Source organism: Chenopodium album, chromosome 10 (assembly GCF_948465745.1).
Source record: "Chenopodium album chromosome 10, dcCheAlbu1.1, whole genome shotgun sequence".
NCBI classification, from domain to species: domain Eukaryota; kingdom Viridiplantae; phylum Streptophyta; class Magnoliopsida; order Caryophyllales; family Amaranthaceae; genus Chenopodium; species Chenopodium album.
This window is the reverse complement of record NC_137843.1, coordinates 60,836,290-60,858,602: the sequence shown is the minus strand read 5'-3', so window position 1 is coordinate 60,858,602 and position 22,313 is coordinate 60,836,290. Positions and strand designations below refer to the sequence as shown.

At 32.9% G+C, this 22,313-nt stretch overlaps 4 protein-coding genes across 4 annotated transcripts; 2 read left to right on the top strand and 2 right to left on the bottom strand.

The window, feature by feature from the left end:
- Nucleotides 1-2,978: 2,978 nt before the first annotated feature.
- Nucleotides 2,979-7,830, top strand: LOC145564442 (uncharacterized). Its single transcript, XM_081624746.1, has 3 exons — nucleotides 2,979-3,659; nucleotides 5,514-5,599; nucleotides 7,374-7,830. Exons 1-3 carry the CDS (start codon nucleotides 3,350-3,352, stop codon nucleotides 7,422-7,424), a joined length of 447 nt encoding a protein of 148 aa, XP_081480872.1. The 5' UTR covers nucleotides 2,979-3,349; the 3' UTR covers nucleotides 7,425-7,830.
- A 1,413-nt stretch (nucleotides 7,831-9,243) lies between these two features.
- LOC145564441 (uncharacterized) lies at nucleotides 9,244-10,046 on the bottom strand. The gene has a single exon (XM_081624745.1). The coding sequence runs from the start codon at nucleotides 10,023-10,025 to the stop codon at nucleotides 9,315-9,317; it is 711 nt and encodes a 236-aa protein (XP_081480871.1). The 5' UTR covers nucleotides 10,026-10,046; the 3' UTR covers nucleotides 9,244-9,314.
- Nucleotides 10,047-10,648: 602 nt separating this feature from the next.
- LOC145564440 (protein ENDOSPERM DEFECTIVE 1-like) lies at nucleotides 10,649-14,468 on the bottom strand. Its single transcript, XM_081624744.1, has 6 exons — nucleotides 13,273-14,468; nucleotides 12,475-12,594; nucleotides 11,858-11,974; nucleotides 11,683-11,772; nucleotides 11,429-11,536; nucleotides 10,649-11,191 (listed from the first exon to the last, which is right to left on the bottom strand). The coding sequence occupies exons 1-6, from the start codon at nucleotides 14,215-14,217 to the stop codon at nucleotides 11,096-11,098; spliced, it is 1,476 nt and encodes a 491-aa protein (XP_081480870.1). The 5' UTR covers nucleotides 14,218-14,468; the 3' UTR covers nucleotides 10,649-11,095.
- Nucleotides 14,469-17,806: 3,338 nt separating this feature from the next.
- Nucleotides 17,807-22,034, top strand: LOC145564439 (uncharacterized). Its single transcript, XM_081624743.1, has 4 exons — nucleotides 17,807-18,082; nucleotides 18,204-18,363; nucleotides 20,177-20,341; nucleotides 20,951-22,034. The coding sequence occupies exons 1-4, from the start codon at nucleotides 17,895-17,897 to the stop codon at nucleotides 21,779-21,781; spliced, it is 1,344 nt and encodes a 447-aa protein (XP_081480869.1). The 5' UTR covers nucleotides 17,807-17,894; the 3' UTR covers nucleotides 21,782-22,034.
- The last annotated feature ends 279 nt before the right edge of the window (nucleotides 22,035-22,313 follow it).

Genomic DNA, 22,313 nt, shown 5'->3' with positions numbered 1-22,313 from the left:
AACCCAAAAAACATGTTTAATCAACATATGTTAAAGAACATAAGAATAAAAGAACATATTATCAAACATATATATATATATAGGTATGTTCTTTGTCAAACATAAGTATGTTCTTTATCGAACACGATATGTTCTCTGTCAAACATTAGTATGTTCTTTCTGTCTTTCGGGTGCACCATGCGCATGGTGCACTCTGATTTACTATCCTATTTTCAATAATAGTAATATGATACTCCGTATCAAATATATCAACTGTTAACAATGTAACGTTCTACCGAGACAACTGGACAAGAAATGAAACTAAATATTCAAGGCAGTATTCAATGTATGCGAGATTATTCTGTTGAAGTCGTCTATAAAAATATCTTTGGTAGATCTAAAACTGTTCGTCGTCATCATATCCATTAGATATTTTCTTCAAAGTGTTTTTTTAATCACTTTTTTTCTTTTTTGTAGGCTTTAGATATTTTTATTTTTGCAATGTTGTGTTACGTTTGTAAATGAATGATGCAATCTTCTACTTATATTTCACGAATATAGAATAATTCGTCCACTCATTATCTAAACCCCATCACTTTGCTTTGGATCGTCACCGGAAAGATCAAGTTCTAATTTATTTGTTTTTTTTATGTTCAATTTTATTCAACTGGTTTTATAAAATACTTTGTATTATGTATTAACTTATTTGAACTCATTGTAACCTATTAAACTTTATTTTACTTGTAAACTCTTATCTTGAAATTTTGCATTTAAAATTTATAAATTGTTAATATGTTTCCTTTTTTCATGATAGTAGTGAAAATAAGGTTAATAAAATAAGTGCTATAATTTTTATGAAAGAAGATGTTCCGAGATTTGTAAAGAGGTACTCCGTATTTGGAAAATCTGATTAGTTATACTTCGAATATAGGTAATAGGTGTACTTAAATAGTATTCTTTAGTAGCTTGATTAGCGTAATGTATTGTTATATTCTTTTGCTTTTTAAATAAAAATTTGTAAGGTGTCATATAAGTTTGATGTACGTGGTGAGGTGTTTGTTTTTGTTGTTGGGAGTGTTAGAGGTCGGTGTTCCCTTATGTTTTTCGGATGAGTTTTATTTATTTTATAAACTGCCCATATTAGGGATTACGTTTAATCAAAGGCGAAGCTACATGGAGGGCGGGTGGAGGCCCGGCCCCCATGGCCCAATTTCGTATTTTATTATTTTAACTGCTGACCCCTATAAATTTTTAGAATAAATAATATTCTTGTTAATCATTTACATATACTTAAGGCTTGCCATAGTGGTTTGAATCTCATTGTTTGGTGTTTTAGATATACTGATGGCTAACGAAATATATTATGAAGCTTGTCTTAATAAATCTAGGCATATATACAAGAATAATAGAGAAAGTGTTTGTATATCATCAAGATTGATATGTATGTTATTATTTTGATAATTGTGATATGTAGGATATCTCATACAAAATAATATAACAAATACTTCGTATATATTTTAATAGAATGCATGGTTTAAAAAAAGATTCAATGATTTTTTTTTTCAAACAATTAAAGTATCCAATTATGTTGGCATTAAATTTTTTTTATTAAAGTATTAATCGACCCCTAAAGCTTTAAAATCATGGCTTTACCCCCTGCATTTAATATTGGTGTACTTTTAGTGTTATATTCCGTATAAAATACCATTAATTGCTTGCTAGCTTATGCTTCTTCGGTTCTCCTAAAGACCCTGATCGAAAATCCTAAATTCGTTACTATTAGTGTTTTGTGAGGCTTTAAAGAGTCAAATGAACTTCATGAGATTTGACTCGATATCTAAGTCACACGAATTTGAGACAAGGAGCAATGTCATTACTCAACCATCCTCAACTTAGGTAAATCAGATCATGCTTATCGGTTATCATGCATAAGTTTGATAGTTTATACTACGTGTACAAGCACTTATAAAAAAGTGCAATAAAGTAGACATGAGAAAGTTACTACAATGGGCAATGGCACATGGTTTAAGGGGGACAAAACAATGGTAACAAATACATAATGCCACTACTTCAAGGTCCATGCATGGATGAGGTGTCTTATGCCTGCAAATCTAGACAAATGGATATCAAACTGCTTTCATGGCCAAATATCATGGTATATCATGAATCATCCCTCAAAAAAAAAAAAAAAAAAAGAAAAAGGGAATTGGAATTGAAGGAAATTTAATTTTTAAATAAGTTAGATTGGTTGAATTCTAATTGGTGGTACAGCTGTTGCAATAAAGATCTTTCATATGTCAAAAAATAATACTTGTATATAAAAAAATCTTGTGTATGTTGCAAATTTGCAATGCATGGCTTTAGTACAGTTTGATCACCCTGTTTTCCAAATAAAATACTCCAGCTGGCCCAACATCGTTTTATTAACAACCATACTTGCTCAAATCATTGATTTACAACCCTAAAACAGTTCTCTACTAGACATTATGCTATCAGAGTACAAGTTATACTAAGTTATACTTCTACTAATAGAGTATCGTTAATTGTTTACGAGTATATTTTTTCACTTTAATTAATTTTAGGTACAATAAGTTCAGATTTGTGAATTAAAGTCAATAGAATGCATCTTTAATGATCTACTCGGTATACAATGATAATAATGTTATACTCTATAACCTTCTACATAACTCTAAGAAATTAAGTTATTATTTCATTTATATTCAAAAAGCATTAAAACTTATACTTTACAAAATCAAAAGTAGAATAACTATCATCATCATCAAATATTACTACCTATAGAGACATGACCTACACGTAAATGTGCAATGAAAGATATTTTTGTAACCAACATTTATTTGAGATTAACTTTAGTTATGTCCAACTCTAAATTAAATCTATTAAAAAAATTAACGAGTTTCTAAAATAAGGTAAAAAGAGTATGACTTTTCTACCTGTAAAATACTTATTAATCTCCCAAAAAATCTTCTATCATTTCATGAGACAAAAGTGTATAAATAAGAAGATATGTATAAAATAAAATAAAATAATATTCGAACCAAACACCTTATATTAAAACCAAAACACGATCACATTGTGTGACATCTAATCCATTTCTTCCAATCCCATAGGCCATAGCCTCAAACACACATCTCCCACACCCAAACAAAAACACACACAAAAAAAAGTGCCTATAAAAAAATCCTCACTATTTTGATAACTATTGCGCTGCTAGAAACTACACCAAAAAAAAAAAAACCAGTCTTTTCCTTTTTTTTTTTTAAACTCATTTTAAAAGATCAAGATCATTTATTTGTTCATCACTCATTCGCCGGCGATATTTTTCCGGCGATCTAGAAAATTTTCCGGCAAGATGGACCGACGGGAGGATATCGGTACGAGTTGTAGTGGTAGTAATAATGATAATAATAGTTATAGTAATAATAATGATACGAGTAATGTTATTATTAGTAAGAAGAATAAGAAAAATAAAAAAGGGATGATGTTGGAAATGCAATGGACCAACGAAAAACATTCGGATTTTTTGAGATTAATGGAAGCAAGTTTTGTACGGAATTTGATGGAGAGAAGCAGCAATGAAGATACTACCAAGATTAATTCCAGACTTGACCGTTTTGTCCCTGATATTTCTGAGTCTACCCTTGATTTGCATCATAGATCAGGTAATTTTTTTTATTATATTTTTTAAACTACGAGTAGATATTTTTCGAACTAGATATTTTCAGCATGCAATAGGGTGTTTGGTTCATCAAGGGAGTGGGAAAGGGAAAGAAAGAGAATGGGAAAATACGGTGTTTCGTAATTCTAATTCTAATTTTTTTTTTAAATAAACCTTGTTAGTTGTTACACCACATTCATACTTTCTCCCTTTTTTGTCTCTACTTATTGTGTCACGTGATATTTGAGGGTTTAAAGGTTAAATTCAACTATGAAAACTTAAGATCTTGAGTTTTTAATAACTTGTGTTTAATTTTAACCATTTAAAATGAACCATAATTGGTTAGCATAAAAATAAAATCATAATTGATGATATAAAGTACGGAGTATATTTTTATGTTTGTTGAATTTTTATTTTTTTGAATTTCTAGGGTTGTTGGTTTTTGGATCATGGTAGGGTTTTTTTTTTTGGGTGGGGGGTGGATTATGAGCGGCAGTGGTTCTCAAGTTCTAGTGAAACTGACCGTACCGGTGATTTGTGGCAGTGGTGGTTTAGGTGGTGGTGGTGGTGGAGGAGGAGGTGGGGTGGGTGGCGGTGAAATAAAATAATTAAAGTGACATTATAAATACTACGGAGTAACAAAAGGATTCAATGTTATTCATGCCAAATACCCCCTCAATAGTCGTGAATCTCATGATATACGAAGTGTACTAACTAAAATTGAGTAAATTTGAGAATTTATGACAAAATTATAACCGTTAGGTTATTAATAATGCTTAATTTAGAACCACTTATATATACATAGAATTTTTTTTTTATTATTATTATCATTATCTAATTTTTTGGGTTTTAATTTGCATGTGAATTTAGGGCAAATATAATAATATATACTAGCTTTAATGGTAGAATTAAGCAAATAAGAAGGATATGTGGTTGATTCGTTGACATAATAGAGGGGCACTTTATGACAAATTAGAAAATGGTGATTAATTTTAACCATCTAAATATCTAATGAGCAGTAGAACTTTTACTAATAATAGTAATGTACAAAGATTTTACTCAAGAGTCGAGACTAGGTTTTGTGCAAGTAAAAGATCTCCGATAACAAGTTTATGACCACATGTCACATGACTCACAAAGACACAACTTATCCACCCTTTAGTAATAATAAAATCTGTTTTGTTAAGCTTATGTCAACATAATAATAATAATAATAATAATAATAATAATAACAATAATAAATCTAGTACTTCCTATTTATTTATTTTTCACAAGCAATAAATTTTGACACTTTTTATTGTCTAAAACAACATCTCATTATTTTATTAAAACAATCTAGCTAGTAAATCAAAATTTCCGTTTTTCATCCCACAAAGAAATTTGAATTGAATTTTTGTTTTTTACAAGCTTTCATCTTTAACAATATGTTAAAAAAAAAACCGTATGATGAATGTATTAAGGATCATGAATATTGCTTTGATCTTTTAATAAATGATGTAACGTTCATTTATTTATATAAAAAGTAAATAAATAAAAACATTATAGGTGATTATGTCAATACTTCTTTAAAAAGAATAGGGTTAAAAATATGGAAGAAAGGGTAGTTGTTGTGTCCGGCAAGCAGAAAAGTAACGCAGAATATGCCTATTGATGATTACTTTAGATATTTTAGAGTGAAAATCTTGACCTTTAATTAATTGATTATATATGCTCCTGTGAATTTGTGATATTTCTAAGATCTTTTTATTTTTGTGTCTAAAAATCTTTTCATTTCATACAAAATGTGTGCTTTTTCTAAAAAAAATTTGTACGAAGTATAATAAGTTAATAATTTATTATTATTTTATTAAAAATGCAGCATATTCGAGTGATCGAGTGAACAGGACTTGTAACAGGCAAAAAGAAAGAGGAATTATTCGTCCTTATAAAATGACACATGACCAGGTATAGAAGTATGTTTGTGTATTTTTTAGACAGAATTTCTTTCATTTTGTTGGGAAAGGAGGAATACCGAATACATGGTGCTCATGGACTAATGGTTGTAAATTTGTAATATAATTTAAAGTAATCAAATAAAGAGGAGTTAAGTAATACTTCTTAGAACTTAAAAAAAAATAAAATAAAAAAATAATATTTCTTAGAATTCAAAAGAATCCCATATTTGAAATAATGTAATGCTTTATACTTATATATATATATATATATATATATATATATATATATATATATATATATATATATATATAATGAAGTACTCACCGAAGTAACTCTTTTGCCTCTATTGTTTCATTTGTGTTCATGTGAAAGATGAAAATTTTCAAGGAAAACACAATTGCAATCTACTCCTAATTTTTCTTTTTTTATTAGTTTCTTTACAAGAAATGTATGTTAAACTAGAAAATAAAGAATATTGTATACGTACAATAGGAGAGGTTGTTATATACACCCGGATGTACCGTATACCCATGAGTATTTTTTCTCATTTTGATGATTGTTTTTTATTTTATCATCAAACGAGGAGTAAAAACTAATCTTTTGTGAGTTGGGTATGATGTATATAACAAATTCTAGTACAGTAGAAGTTAAAGAATAAAGAAGAGGGTGGATGGAAGGAGACTACAAAGGGTTACATAAGTGAACAGAGTTGTAAATATGATCACACACTTTTGGAAAATATCAAGGATGGAACATGATAAATGTAACAATTCTTGTATTATGCTAATTATTGTTCTTGACCTAAGCACTTAACTAGATAAAAAGAGGTTTTGAGTTTAATTAGTTTGTTTATTACAGTTACGGAGTAGTTTATATTGTTTTAACGACAATAAAAAGCATACGAGATACGACTATATACGAGTAATAGTAACACAGCTACAGGTTTCAAAAAAAAAAAAAAAAAACACAGCTACAAATATTCATAAAATGTGGGCAAAACGAGTAAGGGATAGCTAAAATTGTTTTATCACCCGTCTTTGTGACTCTCTAAACACCAGAAAAAAGAACGTGGGCAAAATGGAAAAGATATTTATGAGTGGAGGCGGTTCACAACCTTGATCTTTATTCATGAATGAAGGTGGGGCCCTTTACAACTACGTGTATTGATTTTTTTTTCTTTATAGTATAGTCTTGCATCATAAAATATCCAATCTTCATCTTCCTTTTTGGTGACAGCCTGGCAGCTTATCAGTTGACAATTCATTTTCACTTTTTTATAAAGATTTTTTTTTCTCTTTTCTGTTTTTATGAATACGTGTGTCTGATAATCTTTTTTTTTTTTTTTTTTATTGTATTTTTCTTCGTATCTTTATTACCGACCATATTTCCTTTTTTGGAATATTTTTTCTCTATCATTTTCCTAAATTTGGATAAGTTGGAATTTTGGGTCCAACCTAAAGGGCAAATACAATTAGTTATAATTTTGAAAAAAGAAAAAAGAGGTATGAAACCTATCTTAAGTAATGAAATAACGTGGTTTAAAAAAAAAAGGTAATTAAATAACATATACTAATACTTATTTAAACACAAGCTAAGAAATACGGAATACAAGTATAATACGTGACCTTTTTCTTAAGGAAAAAAAAATGTGTATCATGTTGTATAATTATCATAGCATAATCTAATACAATAAAAACATAATTGTCGATAAAATTTTAAAATCAATATTTAAGTAATTAATTGATGATTTAGCAAAGTAGCTAACATGGATGGTGTCCCACAGGTGGTCCCACGAGTAGAGGACAAAGCAGGTGATAAGAACACTACAAACTGATGTGAATTAGAGTCTACCGGAATACTACTGCACCTTCAATGAAAAATTCCAAAGCATTATAATTGACCAACTTTCTCAACAACAACAAGAAGATGCGCAACTAATTACTTACTGTAGCTTTTACTACTATTTGGATCTTTCTCTAGATTTTTTTGATTTTTTTTTTTTGGGTGGTTGTGTTATGTTTATCTCCTCATTTGACCCCGCATTTTTTTTTTTTAAATCTTTGGTCTTTTCTAAGATGTTTATTATTCACTTTAATTCAACGTTAGGATTGGGTTGTTTCAATTACTTTCATGACCCTTTACAAAATTTTAGGCGTGTTTTCTTTTGACTAGTTGAGTAGTACGGAGTAATTAATTAAAGTGATATACGACCAAAGATAGAGTTTAAGAGTAGAGCTACTTTCGTACCCATTCAAATTGTGGAACAATTAACCTTGCTAATGGAGTACCGAAAGTAGCCTTCAATGTCTTGCACATCTAAATAGCTATATGTCTTTATGTGCATCCGAGAATATAATGACAGAATATACTTCGTAATACATAGCAAATGAATTTTTTGTACCTTGATTTTACTATATACATCGGTATTATGGTTGTTGGTTTTTAAAAAAATTAAATATGTAAAGTAAGGGTATGTTCACTTTAGCTTAATTTTAATTCAGTTCAATTCAGCTTAGCTCCTAATTTTCTTCTTTCATAAAATATTCATTTCATTTCAGCTCCAATCAGTTCAGTTCAGTAAATGTGAACACTCCATTACAACAATGATTTTTTGATTTTACGAAATGTATAACTGTTAGAGATATGAGATATCGGAAAATATATATTAGGAGCAAGTATTAGATTAATTGATGGTATTGGGGTAAGTAAAATTTAAGTAAATCATGTAAGATTATGTAACGAAATTGTGTGATAATGTTGTAGTAATTGTGAAACTTTCTTAAAATAGGACAGTATTGTAGTAATAAAAGCACTTTAGAGAAAGTAGGTAGGAAATGAAACTAACTTTATTGTTATCTCTAAATAGGTTACGGGTTTTATTTATTTGCCAATGAGTTATAAGAGTAAGTTAAAATAATTTATAGATTTATACAATCCATCCCCTTTACTCTTCCCTTATCCCTTTATATCCATCCAATAATTGGCGTCTTTGTTAGTGTTCAATGTTTGAGTTTGACACCTTTGTGGGTTTGCACGACATTGCAAACTATCAAATCCATTACATCAACTCTAAAGAGTGGATTGATGCATGCCTTGATAGGTTTGGAACTTACTAAAAATATCTACACTTTGATAACAAAACATCAAGTATTAATAGAATTGTATATATGCAGCCCTAGAACCAACCACAATAGCTAAATATAAAAACAGTAATAAACTAGTAATCTATACTTTGTATTTTTTAAGAGAAACAAATATAAGCTTAATACTCCGTAATATATATTAATCAAATCTTTTATTTTTTATTTTTTATTTTTTTTGTAACGGAAATGTAAGCTAATAATTTATGCCATTAGGGTATGACCGTATGAAGACAGGGGAGAAGGCTGAAGTGAAATCCAAAAAGAAGCCGGCTCATATCACTATAGTAGGAAAAATATGTATAGCTTCAAACTTTAATTAGTTAGAACAAGTTTGTTGTTCTTAACCGTTTTAATTAATTTTGGCTGTGTTTGAGCTAGAATTGATCTTACGTTGCAGTCTAGGCTATTTTAGCCTTACACCAATTTTATTGGACCAATCCATAAGATATGCAAATCTAAGCACTTGTTTCAATAAAACCCGGTTCATTATCACCTCTAAACAAACTCTTTTAAAGAACAAGCTAGGTAAGACCATTGAAATTGATTACAAACTTGCATACATAGTAAAAACGAATAAACTTTCATTCTAAATTAGTGTGCCTTGCCCTAACAGCTTCAGGGGTCTGCCCTAATTCAAAACCAAGCCTAAACACAACCATTTCAAACAACACAAACAAAGCACCTTCATAAAGACTTCCCATAGGAAGCAACGGCCTAGATTCCTCCACGTGTACACCTTGATGATCATCAGCCATTGTCTGAGCAGGCACATGAGCAACAACAGTGGCATACTCCACAGAGGATCCACTCTCAGGCTGAGCTGTAAGAAGCAACACTTTAGCACCGTTGGATTTAGCTACCCCACAGATTGCATCAACGGTGGAGAATCCTCCAGGCCCAGCAGAGGCAATAAGGAGGTCAGTGGGCCCAATAGGGGGAGTAGTCATGTCAAATACACAGTGGGCTGAGAGGCCCAAATGGGCTAACCGCATGCATAGGGCCTTAACCATTAGACCTTCACGGCCCACTCCATAGACGAAGATGCGGCCGTTTTGGGCCGAGGTGGTCTTTATTTGGTCCACTAAGAGGTCTAAGGGTGGAGGGGTGGTGGTGGGCTTTGTGAAAATTGTGGCTATTTGGTTGCAAATTTGTGTGGCCATTGATGAACTTGAGTTGCTTTTTTCAGCCATAGGAAACCTTTGTTTTTGAGAGAGAACGAGCAATATATTAATTAATGGACAAAGCGTTCGAGAATACTCTATTGTTTTTGTTTGAGAAAACACGAGATACATGAAACTTGAAATCTCACTTAGATGATAAAAATGATGTGGTTGTGGATACTCTATTTATAATGCTTTGTAAAATTTATAGTGCTTCTAAATGTGGGCCAAAAATAGAGGGGTCAAGCCGGACAGGCCCTATTTTAGATTTAGAAAGGAGAGTAAGTTGCAAAGTCTAACAATATACTCCAAATTCAATCTTATGTTTTGGGTAATACTTTTTAGGTTAAGTTAGTTGGATTTTAAAAGAGATTGAAATGGATTAGAAATCTGAAATCATTACACTTTGCATATTCATCGTGAATATAAGTTATGTTTATTTCAAATAGTATAATAATGAGCACAATGTCCATGATGATTAATCTTAATTGCATATTTGCAAATAGATAAACCAATTTTGAGCTTGACATGTGACATTTGATCTCACTTGCAAAAAGCTCAATTTAGCTTGAATTTATTGACAACGTGAAATTGCTTTTTACTTTCTTAGTTTATTTCTTTCCCATACAATAAAAATTACTCCTTCCATCCGGATATAGTTGTCATTGCTTCACATAATTAAAAGATACAGAGTATGTCACAAGTATAAGTTTTTTTAAAAAATAATAAAGTTATGACCCAAGTATACTATTAAATAGTTGATGAACAATCATCATAATGAATGAGTGAATGAATGTCATAATGTATGATTTTGAGACAATTTTTATTATTCTCCTTTTAATGAGAGAGGGAGGGGGGGGGGGGGTGTTAGACAAACTGATTACAGACAAGTATTGATCAACCAATCGCCTCACAAGCCACAAGGGACTATTCCTTGATTTTTCTGTTTGTATCAAATGATAAGAATTACACTATACAGATTTGATGCAATTATTGGAGGAATATTCCAATGGAACTGCATCTTTTCTCTCTATATCAACAGCCCTTCCAAAAAAATTTCTGTTAGCTGGACGTAGCAAAAGAATGAGGATGAATGATTACATACAGAAGGTGAGTCTGAACTGTTGACCTCTTGAACTTGAGTTATGTGCTTATCACCATCAGACAACTGATCAAATTGACAATTAAGTATGGCGTGTGAACTAAGACGATCCTGTTAGAATTTGATTTTCTTTAGGTCCAGTAAGATTGCATTTCTGGAATTGAATAAGTTGTCCTCTTAAACTGCACTCTTCTATCTGAAAGTTATGTGAATAACAGGAGCATATCGTCAGGTCTAAGTTGTAGCACCATCTATCTTGGTTATCTATAAACTAACAACGAGAAATAGGACAGACAATACCCTATGCCCTTAAAACGACGATAGGCCACATTTGTAAAGAGGTTATATTTTCACAGAATTGAGTAAACAAACCGCAGGTATATTAGGACAGATTAAGTATTTGGTAATTGAAACAGCAGTACTGTAAAATTACCTGTGACAAATGCGTCCTAGACAATAAATCACCACACTCTTGAACAAGCGTGACTTCTCCACTATGTACTCTAGCCAAGTCGGATATGAGAACATCCATTTGCTCTGCCTGCAAATGTATATCACAAAGTCTCAGTCAAGCATTAAGATTAATCTGCACATCCAGTATACTAAGTACTTGAATCTTAAGCGTATACAAAACTTTCAATTTCATTTGCATTATATCACATAATAAAAGTATTAACAAGACTTCACCTTGGGCATGAAGCCTTGCACTTGCAAACAGATGCTTTCAGCCACCTTCAATGCTGAATTCATTGCTTCATTTATCTCTTTGATGTTAACCTGGAAAAAGACCCATATACATCATCAAAGAGAGAGACATGGAGAATTCAAGATAGGTTAAAGCACAGGAGTAGATGTATCTTACCTTTACATTACCATTGAGTGGAAGTCGAGATGATATATTCTGTAAACCTTGAGTTAATTCTAGCAATGAAGAAGAGTAAGCTTCTTCTAAAGCAGACCAATCGTCCAGAACGGGAACCTGAGAAAGCATAGTACTGATTAATTCTCTACTAAGCTAGAAATCCAAGAGCCTTTGACGATAACTACTATAAAAGACCTCAAGTCAAGAGCCGATAGTAACTTGGAAGATTAACGTAAAGTGTGCTCTTTGAAGAAATGACAGCGGAGAAGCTAGACTTCAGAAAAGATCAATTGAACCTAGAAAGACAGATATAGATAAAACCATAAAAATATTCAAAGAAAATGTTTTGGTTTTAAAGGCAATACTTGTCCACCTTTGAAAAGGCTATATAACAAATAAAAAACTCCTCATGACCAAACACTGGAATAGGATACAAAAATTTCAATTAACTGCCTAGTTCACAATGAATGGTGGACTTCCTTCCGTTCATTTTTTCTATAAAATTGGTAGCTTAGTGCTAGATATGATGCATTCAAAGATTCTCATGTTGCCAGTCTTGCAAACTGAGTGGTGATGTTTAGATACACAAGAGCAAAATCAATGCTTAGAAGCCTTACCTGAGTGTCAAGAATTGTTGATAGAAGTTTTGCTTCTTTCAGAAGTCCAACTTCAACACGCTTGCTTTTTACAGAATCCTGCAACTCTGATATCTTTACTCCCATTGAATATAGCAGTTTCTGCAGCACATTAAAGGAATTTAAAACATTGATCCACAACATACGAGTAGCATTTTTTTTTTTTTTAACCAGATGCCTTCCTCCATTTTAAAGTGCTACTTGTAGTCTACAAAATACATGTTCTGAACAAGATGTTTTCGACAATGCATTTGAAGACGGTCTAGATTTACATAACCACAAGAGACTGCGTGCAGCATTGCTAATTATGGTTGTATGATGCTTATCCTTTACGATAAGCTTAGCTTCTAGTCCAATTGATGTTGTTACAATTACACAATACCTAATTTCATTTGTCCCTTAAATAACCTACCATCTCACAAAACATAATTCTTAATAAGATAATTTAATAATCTTTGATTCCTAAGTCCACAATATGTGAACTAATGATCTCATCTATGTTCATGATTCAATTAAGCTTCTCTAATTCAGGTAAATAGCATATCATAGTTTGTAAAGTATCCACATCATGTTTCTTTCACAATGCCATTAGTTTGCATAATCTATGGAACTTATCACACTCTAAAGAACATCAAATAGTCGAATTCCAGCACATTTTAGCAGGGATTAACTAATAGCTACCACATAACATAAATCAAGAAATCTATTAAAATGTTCAATACAAAATTACAAACAATTGAAACACAAAATATCAAATACCATCATGGAGTTTGGACTCACCTCACTTTGCTTTTTCTGAGAATTCAAGCATGCCTCAGCCTTAGCATTAGCAAACCTGTATTGAAGATGAAGATTATGCAACAACTTAAGCCTTTGAGCATCATCTAGCTGGTTGCCACCCTTCCTCACCACCGCCTTTTTCACCTCCACCGTCCCCCCTTGGGGCCTCGAAAACCCGAGTCCAGGAGGCATCGGAGGAAGATTAAGACTACGCGCCACCTTATTCACTGACCTATGAAATAACTTATCATCATTACCAACACCCTTAACAGAATTCAACCCCCCATTTTGTTGTTGATCATTACTCGAATTCGAAAACTCCAATGATCTAGAACACGGCGTAGAATTCCTTTGACAATTGTTATTATTACCATTACTATTACAATTGTTATTATTATCATTAGGCTCCGATTTCACTGACTCACAATCCCCATTAACAGAACAACCACCATCATCATCATCATTTTCACCATTGGAGCAAATTCCATTAGCCTGCAACAACTTCGAGGCGGCGGAATCCCAACTCCGTTGCCTTACCATCCTGGGTCCCACCTGCATTGGCACCGGTGTATCAGTTCTAGAACCTTCCTTGAAAATCTTAACAGCAGCCCTAGGTTTCGACGAAGAACGGACCGGGCTAACGGATTTCCTATTCAACGAATCGGGTCGATTTTCGTCGGCGTATCTCGACTGCGACGGTCGGAAATCGGTGTTAGATCGTCGGAGAGCGTTGTTTTTAGAAATCTGGGATTCCGACGGTGTTGATGGGATTTGCTTCTGGATGTTCGTCGGAGGTTTTGCCGCAGGTGACATGAATCTGGAGCTAACTTCACGAACCCTAGGTCGAGATCGTCGAGGTTGTTGGGGGTTTGTCGGCATTGGAGTTGAGATTTCAGATGTTGTTTGGGGTTTAGGGTTTTCCGACGCCATTGTTGGTGGGCTCATTGTTGTTGTAATTGGGGAATTTTGGGGTAAATTGGGGGGAATTGAATCAATTAGGAGAAACCCTAGAAATTAAATTTTCCAATTGATTTTGGATTTTAGAATTAGGGGGAGTTTTGAGAGGCAGTGAAACAGGAAGCAAAGGAGAGAGAAAATGTGACGTTGAAAGAAGAAAGAGATGAAGTTGAGAAACTAGCCGTTATCCAGATGTTCAACGGTCTTCTAAAAAATCGGGGAAAAGGGTGAAATTGTTAATTTTGTTTTATTGGGGGAGCCAAACATTTATAGTATTCCTAATTATTTGGATCATTATGAATTTATGATCAACAACATAAAGGAGCTTTAGTGCTAGACAAGTCAAATGAGCTAGTTAGATTATTAATTCTATAAGGATGGATTTTTATCAAATTGGTACTAATTTTTGAATTTCGGTAAAATATACAACAACAATAATCAAACAAAATCCAAAACATCGTTCTTAACTTATGTTTTTTGGTGGTTATCTAGATATAAATATATCCGCTTTATTCACTTATATCTATTTCTTGTTCTTCCAAAATCAATATTCTCATGTCATTTTTAACTTCATCCAATTCATCTTAGGTCTCTCTCATGCTTGTTTAAAAATTTTCTTTATCTTTACCCATTACAATCTGTTGACATCTCACACCTCCAAATCAATATCGATAAATATTATATTAACATAAAAATCCAACTAATGCATAGTCATCAATCTCACAAAATTTTGCTTTTAAATGTAGGATTTGCTTTACAATAATGTGTTTCTTACGATCCTACACAAAACACTCTAGTATACTCAACTCATGACGAACTTATTTTATGTGTTCCCTTCGATAAAAATAAATTGAGCAATATAACAAGTTTTTATTGCTTATGTATCAAGTATTACTGAACTATGACATTCTCTAGTCCAACGCAAAGAAAGTGAGTAATCTATCCAAATAAAATTGTTTGTCACATCACACTTGATCAACACAAAATATTCTAAACAACTTCTAATACTTCACTATTTTCAACCTTTTATCCCACATTCAATAAATTTGGGTTGGCTTTAATAACTATAGAACATTTTGTTTGAAGTACAAGAAATTTTGTAATAAAAATCAATATTATTTTCAACTGTACAAGAAAGTGGGTAATCTAAGTTGGCTCAATACCTCCCTTACTCTCGAGTACTCCATACAAGAAAAACAAAATACTTTCGTTAATAGTATATATAATCAATTCACATCGTTGACGTGAATTTTTTCCCTCCACATCACCCATTCACCCTATTTAACACCATATTCTCCTCATCTCCAAAGCATTCATATCACTCTCAATTACCCTCTTCCAAGTTTTATTAGGTCTTTCCCTACCTCTCGCGATCCCAACACTTTGCAATTCTTCAAGCCATCCTTACCGGATCATCACTTAGTCTTCTTCTTACATGGCCAACCATTTTAAGCGACTCCTCCTCATCTTGTACTTAATCGATGTAACCCCTACTTTGTTCTTCTTGTATGACCACGCATCCATCGCAACATACGCATCTCCACCGCGTTCATCTTATGTACGTGGCAATGCTTTACAGCTCAACATTTTGTACCGTATAACAAAGAATGCCTTATAATCGTTCGGTAGAATTTTCCCTTTAATTTACGGGGTACACCTGGATCACATAAAAAACCCGTCGCACACTTCCACTTCAACCAAACTGCTTTGATCCTATGAGCTACATTTCCATCCAATTTTCCATCCTTTTGAATAATAGTTCCCAGATATAGGAAGATCTCACAACTTTGAACACACTTCCCATCCAAGGTGATGCCTCATTGTTTCCCACACACTAAACTTACATTCCAAATACTCCGTCTTACTTCTGCTCACCTTTAAGCCATGAGACCCCAAAGTCCGTCTCTACAATTCCAACTTACTTCCCAAGCCTTCTTTCGCCTTATCAATCAACACAATATCATCATCAAATATCACGTACAATACTTGGAAAATACATATCAATACTATTATTTTAAAACAAGAAGTTGGAAGGACACTTGTCCTCTTCCTATTTTTCCTGTTTTAAAATAATTTTTTTAATTACAAAAAAAAAAAAAAAAAAAAAATCTCTTCAATCCAAATCCCCTAATCATGCTTATTCATCAAAATAATATTTTCTTTAAAAAAAAAAAATTACAACAGAAATTCAATCAAACATCTCTTCTACCCCAATCCCCTAATCATGCCTATTCAAGAATATAATTTTTTTTCATAAGATAAATAAACAAAATTAATACAACAGAAATTCAATAAAATATCTCTTACATCTGAATTTTCAAATTTATTAATCATGTCTATTCAAAATATATGTGTAGAATTATTATTAGATTTTAATCAATATCAATAATTCAATACTTCAATTTAATAACATGAACTTTTGCAAACAAATTAGAGTGCCACGTGGCCATATTTACATTCTATTTTTTTTTTTTTCAATTTACCTTTTAAAAAAAAAATAGTTCTCTTTATCATAATATCATGTTGTTTCATGAGGGTAGTTTTCCCTATCTTCTTTTAATCTTCTTCCTCTCATCTAAACATATCTGTACTAATATTTAATAGCAGCAAAATTTAAAGGCCATAGAGTGCCATGTAGGATTTATTTTATTTTATTTTTGGGTAGTTTTTCTACTTCCAATAATGCTTTCTTTCCCAAATGACACTATTCCCCTAAAGTTTCTCTATTTAATATTGATAAATAAATTAATTTTCAATTATTCAATGTTACTTGATCAAATCTTATTTCTCCTATCTATAATCTCTATGCATTTTAAATGGTTAGTTACAAGTGTTCTTCCCTTTATATTAATTTCATACTCCGTATTGTAAGTCAATTTTTTAATTTTAATTTCTCTAAACTTTTCCATTCCTTTATGTGTTTTTTAAGTTCTAAATGATAATGGGGTTGATGGATGAGTCAATTTTCGTTTTTATGTAATAGTCTAATCAAAATGTATGTAGATTTCATGAAATTAAATGTATGATTTTTTTTTTTATTATATAAATCTTTTTAATTTCATGTTCCTTTATTAAAATTTATATGTATGTAGATTTTAATCAAAATGTTTTGTGAAATTAAATGTATGTTTTGTATTTTTTTTATATATAAATCTTTTTAGCCTAATTTTAATCTGTGTGAGATTTGTGAAAGACAATATCAAGAGTACTATTCTCAGTTTGGAAGAAATATCTGCTCTATAATGTTGAAATAATATATCGGTTAACAATATCAAGACAATATATATATATATATATATATATATATATATATATATATATATATATATATATATATATATATATATATATATATATATAATGTTCATTGAAATCCTCTATTATTTTATTAATGTTTATTTATTTGAAAATAAAAATACAATAAACAGACATGCATGGCACGGGTTCAAGACTAGTTAAAATTAATATAAATTAAATAAAAAAAATGTTACAATTAATATAAAACGGGCATAAAAGAAAAGTTTTGCGATTAATTAATACGAAAAGGTCAAATAGCAAAATCCCAATGTCCAAATATTCCGTTTGAACCAAACATACTCCAAAAGGGCAAAGTCCGCAAAAGCAAGAGCATATCATCTTAGAAAGGGAGATTTGGAGCAGCAACAATGGCGTTGAAGTTTCTGAACAAGAAAGGATGGCATACTGGAAGCCTTCGTAACATTGAAAACGTTTGGAAAGCCGAGCAAAAACACGAACAAGAACAACGCAAATTAGAGGAGCTTCGCAAGCAGATTCTCGAGGAGAGAGAACGCGATGAATTCCGTGTTCTTCAAGAGCAAGCTGGCCTTACTCCGTAAATTATTTCTTTTAATCATCCAATTTTATTACCCTTTTTTTTAGATTTGATTTTGTGACTGATCTAGGGTTAGGGTTCTTAATTTGCTAATCTATGATTTTTGTTTTTGATGTTTCAGGAGGCAGGAAAGATTGGAATTTCTGTATGATTCCGGATTAGCTGTTGGAAAACCCACTTCTGATGGATTTCAGGGACTTGGATCTTTGCCTGGTGTTGATAATTCGGCATCAGCACCGGCATCGGCATCAGCATCAGCACCGGCACAATCAGCGGAAGCGGTGAGTTTATAAATTCTTATGATCTGATTGTGGTTTGATTGATTTCATATGTCATGAGATTTGGGGTTTTTTTGCGTGTCAATTGAATTAGTTCGAACGTATGTTAAAGAAGGATTTTTGCTGATTGATAAATACATAAGCTACCTAATAGTAGTAACATGCCTATTCACTACATAGGCTACCTAGCTAAATATATATGTAGGAGTATTTAGTGTTACTCGAATTCCGATTTGAGATGAATTATGGGGTTTAGGGAAAGCCGGTGGCTGCAATTGAGCTGATTTTTTGTGATGATCTGGTCTGACTCAGGCATTAAGGTGGAGTAGAGAAAGGTTGGAGACTCATTGTGGGGACAGGAACACATAGCAGCCCATATAGGTGTTACTGCCTTACAAGTTACAACCATTCAAATTATTGTGTCAGTAAATCGAATTATTTGTCTAACCAGTTGGATTGTTCAAACTTCTATAATTAACATCAATCGTAGAAGGTATTGTAACCTCATCCGTGAACCAGAAATTCACCGAATCAAACCACTATACGGGCTGCTATACGTTGCACCCTGAACACATTTTAGAACCTCGTATTCTCATGTAATCGTTGTGCATTAGTTGTGTAAAATGAAGTTGATGGATATGTGTCGGTTGAGTATGGTGGGTAATTATGAGGGTAAGAATTGCATCAAAAGTAAAAGATGAGGGCTTTAGACTTTTGCTTGTGTCCTTGTTGATTGTTTGTATTTTTGCTGGGTTGAAAGAAGTGTGTTCAATTTCTGTCATTGACACAAAGAAATTTGAAACTATTGGATTTATCTTATTAGTATTGTGACTTTAAGCCTGCCATGATGGTGGTAAAAAATTCTAAAAATTGGGGCATTTGTGGCAGAAAGAAAAGAAGAGGAAGTTGGAGCTTTCCTGGTTGATACTTGTGTGTAAACACATCTATGATGATACAATTGTTAAAGTGAAGCAACCAGCAGCTGCTTATATAAACAGCTTGATTTAAACAGGACCCCACACAATGTAGCAATTACCTATTAGGTTTCACATGTTAATAATGTCGCAAGAACACCTAAAGACTTGAAATTTTGGATTATCAAGTTTCTTGGGTAAATTTGTCATCTTAGAGTCTTAGGGAGTTGAAGATCATCTGTAAGAGGCAGGAATGCTCTCCTAAAGGTGTTCTACAAGGATAGGACAAGCCTGTAGACTGTAGTAATGTTCCATTGTTCCTATGTTTTTATTTCAATGGCAGTCCCTTTTTTGGGTGCTATCATGCATTTAGTGTATATAGCTCCTCACAAGCATTTGTGGCACCATTATTGGAGTATGAGGTATCTTTGGAATTTGGTAATGATGTTGCATTCTACAATTCTGTTCTCCGTCTGTTGGGATGTATCCAAGGAGGCTGGAGGCCATTAGTCTCATAACAGTGATTCTTAGACGAGAAGCAGTCTCATTTTAGGTTGTTTCACACTTGTAAAGTGAATTTGTTCCACCAAATGGATCTCTTGTCTTCTTTTCTTGATGTGAACTTTATTATCATATGGTGCTTTATGCAGGCAAATTTATGCTTAATGTTATTTAAAGTATATTGTAGTTGTTAAAAATATCAGATGCTTTGACTCCTTGCAATGGTTGAATCTACTGTGGATCCTGAATATTGTTGTGGATACTAACCCTATTATCATTGTGTTATAGCTGCCTAAAAGTAAATTATTCATGTATACATCCCTCCCTTCCTTTTTGTATTTCTTGTGAGGTCTTCTGTAGTTTCTGATTGTAGCTTATTAATTTGATTTTCGAAATTGCAGCAACCAGCTGTCCCTGGAGCTTTGTTTGAAGACAAACCACAATCTTCCAATGATGCCTGGAGGAAACTACATACTGATCCACTGCTGATGATTCGGCAAAGGGAGCAAGAAGCTCTGGCTCGAATAAAAAATAATCCAGTAAAGATGGCTATGATTCGTAAATCAGTAAGTTACCTCTCTGGATCAGCAATCTTTCTTTATTTTTTTTCCTACAGAGTTACAGTCATGTAACTTTCGAGCCAGTTTGGTTGCTAGCCTGCTGCCTGCCTGTAGACTTGTGGTCAAGTTTTGCTCATTATGTATGATTGAGTTTGTTTGCATCTCCATAGTTTGTTAGTCAGTCTGACATTAGTGCATTGAGGTTCAATGAAGTTCATTGTCCAGAGCTTTGTAAAGTTGATTAGCAGCCATATGCTCCCAGAGTCCCAGATAGGATGTTATAATTTTGACTTGAATAGTGAAGTTTATTTATCACTTAAATGCTTTGTAGAATTTCTCTATTGTGTCAGCAATATATATATATATATATATATATATATATATATATATATATATATATATATTTTCCTTTCAATCAATTAAGTAAATGTGTGATCACATATTCACATGTCCTCTTTCACATTTCTCTAGGCTGCTGCTCTCTGACCTAGTGGATTTGTTGATTCCCTCTTTGCCCTGTGATGGCTGTGATGTATTAGCTCAATTGCTTGATTTAAAATGAAGTTGCATCTGTGTATATAAGTGACTTTCTAACACGTAAGCCTCTTGTTTCAGGTCGAAACAAAGAAGAAAGATGGTGAATCGCATGATGAAAAGCGACAAAAGGTGAAATCAAAACATAAAAAACACTCATCATCCAAGTATCACTCCGAATCTGAAAGTGATAGTCATGAAGAGAGAGAAAGGAAAAGGAAGATGAAGCACAAAAAGAAAGAGCATCACTCTGACACGGAAAGTGATAGCAATGAAGAAAGAGATAGGAAAAGGAAGAAGAACAAGAAAAAAGAACATTTACATTCTGCTGAGGACTCTAAAGACAGAACTAGACATCATAGTCGTTCCCACAGAGACTATGAAAGTGAGAAACAGCAGTGCAGAAGCCCTGGAAAGCAAAGATCAGATAGAAATAGAGATAACGGGTTTCAGAGAGGAAACGAGAGATCAACGCATTCAGAGTCCCACTTAGGCCATCATAAAGACAAATATGTTCACAAGGCAGTAGATAATGGTAGGTCACACCATGACAATGGTAGGTCACACCAAGACAGTGAATCTAAGCCACCTAGGCAGGATTCATACAGGCGGCGAGGCAAGGCTCCTCAACTCTCTGAAGAAGAGAGGGCTGCTAGGTTGAGAGAGATGCAAATGGATGCTGAGACACATGAAGAGCAACGATGGAAACGACTGAAGAAGGCTGCTGACGATGATGCACGTGAAGTTAGCCAAGCAGGCAGTTCCCAGGGCAAGTCATTCCTAACTTCCGTTCAGAAGAGTGTGTACGGTGCTGAGCAAGGGGGGAGCTCAACAATTGAGGAAAGTGTCCGTCGTCGTTCCCATTTTCGTCAGGGAAGAGTGTCAGATGAGAGCAATGCATTCCGTAGGTGATGAATGCTGTACCCTAAATATTTTCTTCCCTAGGGCAAATTCATCTAAGGAAGCTCAAAGTGAAGTAGATGAAGGTGGTTTGCCTGTTGCATTTCATTATTACAGCTATTATTATTTGTTTTGTACTTGCTGTCAATTGAGATTTGTTAGGACCCATGTAAAGTAAGTTGAAAACAAGGAGCTTAGCTTTGCGAGACAGATTTGTAATTCTTCTTGACTATATATGTATATCAAAGATGAGAAAGTTGACTTCCGCCATCTTGCGTAGGAATTTTATCAATCATGAATGAGGGTCTTGGTATATCATGTTAAAGGGAAGTTATTGTGCATTCTCTTTCCAAGACATATCCGCCTTTCTCAGTGTGGCCTGCTGAAGACTTTGTATCAAGGGTTTGATTTGATTTGCCGAGGGGATACATTTGCCTAAAGTTGTCCCACTCTCAAATAGACTGATACTTCGGATCATACAACTTAGGGAAACTGTATATTTAAACTTCTATAGCTCTACTCCAACATATCCTTGTGTAAGTTG